This window comes from Candoia aspera, chromosome 3 (genome assembly GCF_035149785.1).
Source record: "Candoia aspera isolate rCanAsp1 chromosome 3, rCanAsp1.hap2, whole genome shotgun sequence".
In the NCBI taxonomy this organism is placed as follows: domain Eukaryota; kingdom Metazoa; phylum Chordata; class Lepidosauria; order Squamata; family Boidae; genus Candoia; species Candoia aspera.
This window is the reverse complement of record NC_086155.1, coordinates 101,287,112-101,299,304: the sequence shown is the minus strand read 5'-3', so window position 1 is coordinate 101,299,304 and position 12,193 is coordinate 101,287,112. Positions and strand designations below refer to the sequence as shown.

The 12,193-nt window shown below is 38.4% G+C and overlaps 1 protein-coding gene across 1 annotated transcript in view; it reads right to left on the bottom strand.

Moving 5' to 3' along the window:
* TRMT1L (tRNA methyltransferase 1 like) overlaps positions 1-12,193 on the bottom strand; it is a 29,054-nt gene that overhangs the window by 513 nt on the left and 16,348 nt on the right. Inside the window, exons 7-15 of the mRNA XM_063298425.1 lie at positions 10,730-10,847; positions 9,101-9,180; positions 8,252-8,498; positions 6,925-7,137; positions 5,442-5,632; positions 3,221-3,299; positions 2,081-2,247; positions 847-903; positions 171-297 (exon numbers count right to left, since the gene is read on the bottom strand). Coding sequence (XP_063154495.1) covers positions 171-297; positions 847-903; positions 2,081-2,247; positions 3,221-3,299; positions 5,442-5,632; positions 6,925-7,137; positions 8,252-8,498; positions 9,101-9,180; positions 10,730-10,847 — 1,279 coding nt within the window. The remainder of the gene's footprint in view (positions 1-170; positions 298-846; positions 904-2,080; positions 2,248-3,220; positions 3,300-5,441; positions 5,633-6,924; positions 7,138-8,251; positions 8,499-9,100; positions 9,181-10,729; positions 10,848-12,193) is intronic.

Here is a 12,193-nt window from a genome sequence, read left to right as displayed (position 1 = left end):
AAAGCACTGGCATAAAGTAAGTGCCTTTAGTGCACACCCTTCCTATTTTTCCCGCAATTCCAACCCTGTGGGGTAGCTGAGGATATGACTGGCTCCAAGACACCCAGTGAGGGTGAGTCTCCCCATTCCTTAGCCACTCCACCATTGATATATTTTAAAATTGCACTTACTTTGGCATGTTCATTCCTTTAATGCTGTGCCTGTGGACATTATAATAAAAGGCAGGATGCTCAACGTCACTTTCTAACTTCTGGCGCTTTGCTCCGTTTTGGCTACTTTCGGCACTTTTCCTTTTCTCTGGAACAGAGTTCAAGGATCAGAACTTTTTTTATATCTTGACAGATATTTGCTTATCAAGGGAAATGGTGAATACAGCATTAAGTGCATGGTTCGGCCAGTAATTAGATGGTCCATGTCCAGGCTGAAGCACGTGTTGGTCCAAGGCATGGACCTTCCGGCAGAATTGTCTGGGTGGGAGCAGCCCAGAAAAGACAAAGCACTGGGAAAATGGGGAGAGGGGTGGGTGGGCTGGAGAGGGGTGTAGCAGCATTCCATGATCTGCCTGGATTGATCCAGCTGAACCGAAGAGCTGCAAGGCGTTTGTTTCATGCACAGAAAAAGAAGAAGAAACTACTGTACTACTGTTCCTTTTCCATTCCATGCATACCTTGTGCAAACCAAAACTGAGGATGCTATTCCAGTGATTCAGATGATCTAGACAGTGTGTTTAGTTTTACTGTTCAGTGAAAGTTCTTCTCATTTCACAAATTAATTGACCTTCTAGACTAATATATGCTCGTTAACTGTTGCTGTTTCTGGTACTATTACAGATTGACAGCTACCTACCGTGCACAATGTAGTCATCAGCTGCAGCATCTGACGGCTTAATAAATACACCACAGTCTTCTAAAATGCAAGGAGGTCATAATCATACTTTGGTCATTATAGGGAACAAGTATATATTTGATAAAATGGCTCTGTTAGTGAAATATTCTATGTAATTGCACTGGCACAGTAAAAGTTGTTGTTATAGTCTTGTTATTATTATAGTCTTGATTTTATTGCAAACCACCCAGAGTCCCCATTTTGGGGGAGATGGGCGGTAGCAAAATTTGAACAAATTAATAAATGTCCTTTATAAAGTCTATAAAACTATAAAGTCCTTTATAGTAAAAGGACAAAGGATGTTGCTTAGAACAGCATGGACTAATTTGAGTAGCTCATACTGAATATTTGTGGGCTAAAATGTTGAAATGTATTTTCACACATTTCATTGCATTTTCATTTGGACACACTATGCAGTAAACTAGATTTTGCTAATGCATTGTTTGACATTTTGTTAATGTCATTGTTTTGATGAGGCCACCATAGCTATTGAGAATTGCTCTTTGTAAGTGAAATTGTTAAACCAAGCTCAGAGAGGACCAAGGACTCCACAGTTCAACCCTGAGCTACAGATATTCTCTACTATACATAGCAATTGTAATAGGTGCTGCAACCTTCAGCCTAAATCAAAACCAGTACTACTATGATTATGGTCGTTAGTTGCCCTCTAAATCATGGAAGACACCCAACTTCCTCCTTTTAAATAATCAGGGAAACATACAGTATAGGATACAGTAATAGTGTAATGAAAAAAATTGAAGATTTGCTGTACTATTCAGTAGGGCTGTGTGGTGATTTGGAGCATGAATGAAGCACCTTCCTATAACTCCTTAAAACAGCTCCACGTGGCAACTCCACAGAGTAGCCATGTGATCCCAGTTAAAGTCATTGCTGCTTTAAAGAGTTGCATAGAGGTGCTATGTTTGCATCCCCATGCAGTTTAAAGCACCTTTATGGGATCAAACAGTTGTACTAAATAATTACCACTTCATGGCCATTTTATCTTTTTGCAAAGATTATCATAACAGACAAATTTACTTTTCTTCCTCATAGAAGAAGTCAAGCAGCAGGCAGAACAGAAAGTTTGATTTACAGCCCCTTATTGGGTTTATGTGATAAATTCTACACTAGGTACCTTGGAATTCTTTTTTTTTTAACTACTAAACATTTATTTAACATCACCATGCCTTCTCACCTTGTTTATTACTCTGACCACTAGGAGCATGAATTGAAAACGGATTGAGAATTGGGCACTCTGCCTCACAGATCAGTGTTTTTAGAAGGGCCTGGATGTCTTCTAAGCCATACTGAACTGCTTCAAACATTCTACTGAGAAATCCTGCATTGAAGAGGGATCCTGACCTAGAAGACAACAAAACTATAGAAGGTAATGGAGAAATTTATTTTAAAACGAGGGTAATTATTTTGGAAATAAAAAGGATGCTACCTACTAATTAGGAGAGCTACTTTATAGTTACGTATATTCAGTATTATGTAAGTCATATCTGCACTTGTTTTTTACAAAAACCCAGATTGTGTAACCAGAAACTTAACTTACGATGATCATGCAAATATATTTCTATATTTGCCGTTCTGTTTCTAATAACTGCACACAACTTTTTTAGATAGCACAAATCTCTTCTGGGGTGCAATGGGTAATATTTTAGGCAAAAATAAAAGTACTGCCTGATTTCAGAATGACTCCGATATAGCAGTAAATTAGAATGTAAGAGTAACATAAAGCCAAATATTAACTTAGCAGAAACGTTCCTTGAGATTCATTAAATCTCACAGTGTTAACAGTGGAAGATTCATTAAATGAATGGAAGATTCATTAAATCTCACAGTGTTAACACCCTATTGGGCTATCAGGAAGCCCTGGAGGAGAAACAAAGAGGTACATAGGTGGAAATCAGGATTAACAAAAGAGAAACCAAGAACATCCAGATGAACTGAACATGTGTACACTACATATATCTAGAGTGTACTGCAGTGGTAGGATAAAGCAGTGATAAAAGCTCCCCTAAAGGGCTGTCTTTACAACTGGACAGTGTAAATATCTGATTGCGGAATGAAACATACAATATGATATCCAACAAAGAGAATGTAAATGTGAGATTATGTCAGTTATGTTTGTACAGACTTGGTTAAAAGACTTTACATCCATCTAATGAGATGTGACATTAATCACATTTACTTCCAAGTAAGGAGAAAGGAGATTGCACCTTAGATGCTAGGTATGGGCAAGAGTGTTTTGTTAATGCAATATACATCCTTCTCAATCTAATATTCACTCTTCTCCTGAAGAGAGGAGAGACTCAAAAAGAATACCTACCACAAAGGACCAAGTTCAACTGCTGTCTTCCCAGTCATCTGGTTATGGCAGTCACACGGAAGCTGCCAGTAAGGATTGTCTGTGAGAAACAGTACAAACATTTAATTTCTGGACAGACATCTGAGCGATATACCTCTATAATTCACGAACATTATGGAAATTTGAATGTTAATATAGTAAATTAAAATCTTATTATAATTACAAAGTAACTTGTTCTGGCTGTTACTAAACACTACTATTTCACAAATGCGTGAATTGGTTCAGGTAGGCATGCATGAAATATGAGCTTATGTTAAAAAACCAAAGGCCTGACTTCCTCTGATTATACCTCCTAAGTTTGGCAGGGAGCTGAAGTTCCACTGAAATAATAGTGTTAACACTTGAATAATGAGATCTAAGTTTGAGTCAAAAAGCTTGGGGTTTGATTTTGATCCAATGACTGTACCTTGACTTAGTCTGCCTCGTGGCCTTGTCAGAAATGAAATGTATGTGATCTAAAGAGAAACAAGTTAATTTCAGTAAATCCAAGGCAAATGCTTTCCTCCGCTAAAGTGCCAAGGCCATTCTCCTTCTCCTTTTTTTCTAAGGGTGCACAGTTCGTTCTAGCTACCCAACAGATGTATAAAGCCAAAGGGCTGCCACAGTTGTTATATGGCATCTATTATGGTTCCTGAGTGATGAACAAGTTCTCTCTAGACTTTTTCATTGTATTCTTGACATGTCTCAATCTGCAGTTTCTGCTGCCCTCCACTCAGAGATGGGTTTTCTCTCCACTGAGTAGGGCTTCATCTCTAGTCTTTATATGTTGGTTCAAGGTTGATTATGCCAATTCCTCTATTCCTCTAGTCTGCTATCGTAGAGAAGACAACTACATTAGTGCTTGGGCTACTACTTTCACTTCAAAACTGCCATATTCTGTTTCTTTCAGTTGACTGTTTTTCTCTAAAAAACATGGCCAAGCAGGGATCATCCTTGAGCGCCACCTCAGAAATTCTGATTTCCAGTATTCTTCAGAGACACGTAAGAGCTCCTCTTCTGTTTCCATTTTGGTCTTGAGGAACACAAACAACAAACAAAGAATGTGCCAGCTGTCTGAACAGCTTAACTATATCCAAACTTTGCTATTGTTTCAAAAGCCAGATCAGTTCCTTCCCCTCTGTTTTACTAATCAGCCATATGAGGGTCACTTCTGCCCCCACGGAGTGGAAGCTGTAGAACAGCGTGCTTCTATAGTTATATCGTGCAGAATACTTAAGGTTGATGACTCCGATTTTTCATCCATCTGGTGGAAGGTCTCCAGATTGGTATCTAATTTTCCTATTAGCCAATGTCAACGGAAGTATGTCTCTTACTGTTGCAATTTTCTTTGCTCAGTTATACAGATATATAAAAGGATTTCCCAGGGTTAACATGTCCTGGTTTTTTCCCCCGTATGTTCCATATTCAGTCTTATCGTTTGTATCAATTGCTTGACTTTTATTTGCTGTAATTTGCTCTGTTGAAAAAGGAGCATAGTTTGGTTTTTCAGGGTCTCTGATCATGTAGAAGTTTGTCTCCGGTGGAGAGTTTTTCTAAGATAAATATAGCAAATCCAACATATTGATTCCATTAGTAACTTATTTATTAATTAAATTTATATGCTGCCCGACGCCCAGCATCTCTGGCGGGGGTGGTTTTTCAGGATCTCTGATCATATAAGAAGAAATAAAATCATGAAGTTGACTAGTATTAAAATAGAGAATCTGTATCTGTTTGGAATGAGTAGAGCTTTTTTTTCCAGCTGCATTCAGGTTTTGAATTAGCTGTGCCTTCCCGTCTTTGCCTGCAACTGCAGCATTGAGAATGTTGTTTTCCTTGACCTTGGCCATGCTCTGTGTGCATGCGCACCTACAGACTACTCAGAGTACTCGTCCACTTAGTAAGTTTTACAAATACCAACTGAAGTTAAGCCCCAGTAACGATGTATGTGATTACAGCTTTCCTGTACAATAAGTGGTTCTCATGAAGCTCTTGATTGGGTGCAAACAAAAACAATTTATGCTGGACTATCATCTAGATTTTAAATCAGCACTGTGCCAAAACATTCTGCTACACAGAAGTTAGTGTGAGAATAGATTACTTTTTGAACAAACAAATGACACAAAACACAGGAGCTGTGGTGATTTTGTTTTCATTAACTGAGCCATCCTGAGAACTACCTGAAATTACAGTATAGGATTACCTTCTATCATGTTGCCCTCTCTTTTGAATATCCTCTCTTCACACCACTGGCAGTGAATTAGGTACCGAATTTTCTTGACAGTGTTATCTGCACAAGAGGGACCTCTCAACACTCTCACTTGTACTAGCACAAAATGCTCCAGAGCCACAGCAAGCAAAACGTCAACGCCTTTGTTGCATCGAGCAGCAGCTCTGTAGAAAGACAAACTATTAAGAACAGAATCCAGCCGAGACTAACTCTCCCCAAATGTCCTACTCCTGCGTCATGTAGAAATTTGTCTCCAATGGAGAGTTTTTCTAAGATAAATATAGCAAATCCAACATATTGATTCCATTAGTAACTTATTTATTAATTAAATTTATATGCCTCCCGACGCCCAGCATCTCTGGGCGGGTTGGGGGTTGCAAAATGTTAAAACAAATAAAAAATTAAAACAACATAAACCAAAAAAGGGCAAACATACCTAACCCAGATGGGAACGAAGAAAAAGAAGGAAAGGGGGCTTCAATCACACTTGCCAAAGGCCTGGGCAAAGAGCCAGGTCTCCAGGGCCCTTTGAAACACCAGCATGGTGGGGGCCGTTCAAATTGCGAGAGGAACCTCATCATAGCTGTCTAACTTTCTTTCTTTAAATTCGTAATTCTAATTCCATCAAATTATTTCTTCCGTGTATTGAGCCTTAATAAATGTGAACCCAAAATAAAAGTGTAGCTCCAGTTGGTGTTTAAAAATGGGGGGTCTATTCACATTGTGCAACTGACTTCTACCCACATAAGGAAATCTTCCCTTTCTCTCCTCCCCTTAGTCTTCTGCTTGGGCTAGGGGGGCAGGATGCAAAAAACCTGGAGGATTTATACGTTTAATCAAATTTGCAGAGCTGCCCCATTCAACCAACTTTTGGCTGTTACCATAAAAACAACCTGTACAACCCTCTCAGTAAGACAGCAAGACCAGACAAGAAAAACAAAACCCAAAAAGGAAACAGGCCTGAAAAGAAAAGGGTATCCTAAAACAACTCAAAGCCTGGGAAAAGAGACAGGTCTTCAAGGACAGCAGGGTTGAGGCAGCGCAAATCTCTAGGGAGATGCCGTTGCTATTTCAGCAAGGCTTAAACAAGCAAGTTTCCCAAACTTTTGCACAGTTGCTCCCTAGGCCTGCAAACCACCAGCCCTACATAATAATCACCAGAAATTCACTTTCCACTTCTTTTTGCTCCCACTGAGAGACAGCAAAAAGGATTAGAGATTGAAGGTTACAACATTCAGCTCAGTGGATCAAACATTTTGTACACAGGCTCTGAAGAACTGTTGTGTTTACACCATTCACAATTCTTGATCTATCTTCTGAAGGTTCCTGGGAAACAGGATGCAGAAAATCAATTTTGCTTAGCCCCTCGTATAAGGTATGGTAACGAGCAGGGTAAAAACCACAACCGCCTCATATTGGAACGCTTGAAACAATTGTTCAGGAGGTGCAACTGTACCTTGCCACAGCAGCAACTACCATCCTAGCGGCCAGCTCCTTATAGTACTCTGTCCTGATAATGTTGCAACCATAGTGGCGCTGGGCCACATGCTGAGCCTTGGAGTAGAGAGAACTTATATCTGTTGATGTCACTGAAACAATTCCAAGATTTCTTACATTTCTGAAAGCTGCATCTAGGTAGTTTACTGAAGATCCAAATGGGTCCAGGTGTCTGTATGACCGTGTAGGAGACAGAACACAGCACACTAAAAATTACCCAGGGAAGAAAACGATGCATGCCTAGCCTTTATCTTGCTTCCTAAAATGTCACACAGTTCAACAGGTATTGCTTTGAAAAACATAGACTTAGGGTTGTAATTTTATCTGTTCTATTTGTAACAGTTATGCGTTTTTTTTAAAAAAATCTAGTCCATATTCATATCTGAAGTGAAACAAAATGTTGAATATATTGATACTTTATGTTCATCATTCCAAGATGTTTTACAGCATAGGTCGTTTGTCAGAGCTATGTACATAGATGGGAAAGTATGGAAGAAGGATGCAGAGTTTTCTAAACCTTGGGATTTGGCAGATATCTCAGGCAGAAAAAAGGGGCAAGAAACCAAAGTGCAACTGTAAGGATTACTGGAGATACAAGTAGAATCTTAATGACCACAATTGGGACCAGAATTTTAGCTGCTAAGTGAAGCTGTCATTAAGCAAATATGACTCGATTTTACAACCTTAATTTGCGATGGTTGTTAAGCGAACCATGTGGTCATTGACCAAATCACACGGTTCCCCATTGATTTTGCTTGCCAGAAGCCGGCCTGGAAGGTCGAAATGGCAATCAGGTGAGCACAAGATGCTGTGACGGTAATAAATGTGAACTGGTTACCCAGTACCCAAATCGTGATCACGTGATCATGGGGACACTGCAACGGTCATAAGCATGGGGACCGGTCATAAATCTTTTTTTTTCAGCACCGTTGTAAGTCTGAACCGTCATTAAACAAATGGTTGTAAGCGAGGACTACCTGTATTTTTTCTCTCTCTTTTTCCTTCCTTTTAGACAATGCCTAACTTAGAGATTCCAGAACAGAATTAAAATTCCTTCAGCAAGTAACAGCCCAGTATGGATACATCCTTCCTCTTATAACTGGTTGCCAATCGTTATGAAGGGAAAAATTCTGTGGCCTAGTTCATACAATACTAAACCGTAAGAGGCAAACCCTGAACTTGCAGATCAGTCCCCTTTCTATGTTCTACATGTATATTATTCTCCACCTAGATATTGGGAAGCACATGTAGGGAAAGTGCTGGTTGAAGGGAGACAGGACACTTACATGAAATCAAATGCCCTCAAGTGCATGATGACATTGGCATCCATTTTTGTCACCTCAATGGCAGGCAGGTTTTCTCCCCCTTCTTCCATTGCTTCAACACAGCCATCTTCCTCAAAATTCATTACAACTTTCATCTTATTTAAACGACAGTTTTCCCGTATCATGGTCACTGAATTTTCATTATAGTCATTAATTGTGACTTTTACTGAATTTCCAAGATGCTTTGCCCACTGTAATCCCATTACACCTGAAAGGTAGATGATACATACAAGATGATGAATTCAGCAAAGGGCATGCCTACAGAAACAGACTTGTGACCTAACCAGGCAGAATACAAATGATTAGGTTCGAATTATTTGGGAGACACAGATATGCAGGTAGTCCTCATTTAGTGACCACAATTGGGACCAGCAACTCGTTCGTTAAGCAAAGTGGCCGCTAAGCGAAGCTGCGACTGTGCTGAAGCTCTTACTTTGTCTTCCTTTGCTTTACAGACCTGCGAAGGTCGTAAATGCAAGGATTGATAGCAAAGTTACTTTTTCATCACTGTTGTAACTGCAAGCAGTTGCTGTATGAGGTAGTTGCTAAATGAGGATGGCCTGTACTTGATTTCATAGAAGCCATGAAATCAACAGGACTTTTTCCCAATTCTGTTACATACATACATACATACATACATACATGCACTCATAAAATTCACGATGGCAGGGCAGCTAAAAGAATAGTGCATTCCTAAGCATCTTTCCTCAGAAATAAATTCCGTTAATAAGACTTACTCCCTCAGATTGCAGCCTAGATATACAAATTCTCTTTACAAATTACAAATCAAAGAACATAACAGCAGACTACCAGTGGCTCCAAACGCATCCAGACATTCCAAAGGTTTCCGTTCCTCAGATAGAACAGTCAAAGCACAGACGACAAGTTGTCTAACAAAAAAAAAAAAGAAAAAAGTGTATTGAAAATACATCTAAACTATGCATTTATTATTCTTACTGTATCTCATTTAAGGACAACATCTGAGAAAATAAACTATAGAACAAGATATAATGCAATGCAGTTGCAATTGTTGTTATTTTGGCCAATCTAGAGCACTGAGGTTTTTGGTAGGGCTTCAGTTGTACTAGGCACAGAATAGTCCACTTCATATGCAATGCAAAGAGACAGTGCAGTTAATTTGTTTTTGCCTTAGAGAAATGGATAAACCAACTTGTTATGGCTTAGCATTGTGTGCAAGTCAGACCAATATGGCTTATTCAATTAATTATTGTTATTTGCTGGCTAAAGGCCATAATAAAAATTGACTTGAATCACACATAGTTAAAAACTCCTGGATTAGCATAATTTGTGACATGAAGCAGAAGAAACAACAACAACAAAAAAGATCTTGAATTGTTTTAGGCCAAGACATATTTAAGTTCTAGTTCTTTGTTGTTATGCACACACAACTATGTTGAAATTTAATTCTCTGCCACAACATCCTTCTCCTGATGGAAAACAGAGGGCGCGTTGTCTTTAAGATACAGTGTATATTTGAAATGCTGTACTTACGCGAACTAGGACTAAGCCTACATTTGTAACACTGATTTCATTTTATTCCTTTTTTTAAATACTCAGTATTTTAAAATATTGAAAAACTGGGAGACAGGTTTTTGATGATTAATCAGGCCACTTTTTGCATGCTTCTTGATTTCCGACAAGGGAATTTAGAGCAGATTTATCTTAGACAGATTTATCCTCTGATTTAGAGGAGAGCGTGTAATCACAAAGGTTTCAGTTCCGTAATTAGTTCTAATTGGGGTAAAAATCATGATGCGATAATAAATGACTGGTCAGAAAAGATCTTTCCGTTCGTGTTTGAGACAGAAATGATCGGGAATCTGCTGCTTGAAATATTTGGATTGGATTGCCCCTGCAGTTTTAAATTGTTCCATTCTTCCAAAATGGAGACACGGGAAATTTTAGTTCATACATTTTCTAAGATGGAAATGAAGCTTATTCTTATTTCCCCCAAAAAACATTCTTTTTGTCTTTTTTATTTCACACATTTTCTGAGATGAAGATGGAGGTCATTCTTATTTTCCCCAAAACATTTTGTGTGTGTGTGTGTGTGGTGCATTTTTGGTATCCCTTTACAGGAAAAGTGCTTTTCTCATTTAAATTACTTATTTGTCCTTGCTCTCAGGCCTTTTTGTTGTAATGATTTTATCTTTCCTGCTTTTTAATCTGGTTCCTTAAAGATATGAATTCTTTTGAATATGTTTCTTTACAGCTATTTTCTCAATTCTTCACAATTTCTGTGATATCTGGTTGCTTCTGAATTCTCCATGTTTAAAAAAATATTCAACTTTCCATCTCTTGTATCTTCTCTCTAATCCTTTATAACTTTATAATGTATACCATTACTGGCTTCCGCTAATATGAAAATCCACAATATTTATGTTTAATTCTTCCCCAAACAATTTTATCATTTCTTACCTGTTAAGTTTCATTTTTGGATTAAAATAGGAATCTGTTTTCTGAGGTGTTGAATAGTTAGGAAGGACTTGTACATCTGTGTCTGCTTCTTTCAGGACTTCATACTTAGGAGCAAGGGCTAAGAATTATTTTCAGATGAAAGAGCATTAGAGCCCATTTCAGATGATCATTCAAAGTTTCACAAACCACAGATCAGAACCTATTCTATTCTCCTGACTTGCTAAATGATATTAACCAAAGTTCCCAGATTGGGACCCAATGGAGAAATTTGGCTGAATAAAAGCTGGACAATGAGTTCCAAAATGGCACATGAATGGAGGCACTAGGAAGAACTGTTTGGCCAAGATGATTGTTCCTGACTCCTTTAACCTTGTTAACAAAGGCCTGAGTGAATGAAAGAGCCTACTGATACCTGCCTGTTGTACAAAGTTTGAAACTACCGTGATTGTGAGATTCAAATTAGAATATATGGGGCATTAAAAAGAGACATTCTAGGAAGTAAACAGGAATTCTGAGAATACTTAAAACTATTTTAGGGTGAGATGCTGTCACTATGCCATAATATTACTGTAAAGAGATTTTAAGCTGTATTTGGATTCAGTCACAATCCTTAAAAGAGATCTTTATGAGAGAAAAAGAAGATTTAATCATATGGTAAAATATATGACAGTTTTTATAGAAATCCTAGAGCAGGAGTGGGGAACCCTTTTGGTCAGGAACTATTTTTAACACCATCTCCTACAATAGTTTTACACTGACTATGTCAGCTAGAACTGATAGAAGCTGCAGTTAAGAACATAGGAAAGCTGCCAGATCATATATCGCTATTTTGTTTGTTTCCCAACATCAATTCTCAGCAGCTTCAGCAATGGTGGCGTTGTAGTTCAGAAACTGTAGTTCAGAAACTTCTGGGTAGCCACAAGTTCACTACTTCTGTCTTAGATGTGTTTCATAATGAACATTTTAAAGTTGTAGGAAAAACAACCCCAATGACTACTTAAGGACATATGCTTTTCTACAGGAAGGAAACAACTACAAAATATCCTTGAGTGACATTTATTGTCCCCTGACAACTAAATCCAAAGATACAGTAAAATAATATTTCACTATATAACATTGTTAACAACTCAGTTTATTCTCTTTAAACAAGTAAGGTCAAATAAAGATACATAAAAATGGTACCTAGACATTACAGAAACCTTGTCCCTGTAAGATGTTCTGAGTTCCTAGACAGAAATATAAAATATGAAAACTTAAATTTTAAGTTTCACTACAAGTAGTCCTTGCTTAATGAGCACAATTGGGACCAGAATCTCGGTTGCTAAGCAAAGCAGTCATTAAGCAAGATGTCATGTGGCCGCTAAGCTTAGTGACTGCAATCCCGGCTGCCGTCCCAGGAAAGGAGTGTAAGGGTGCCTCAAGGGGTGGGGGAGGCCCTGGGAGGCCTGGCGTAGGCTGCGTGCG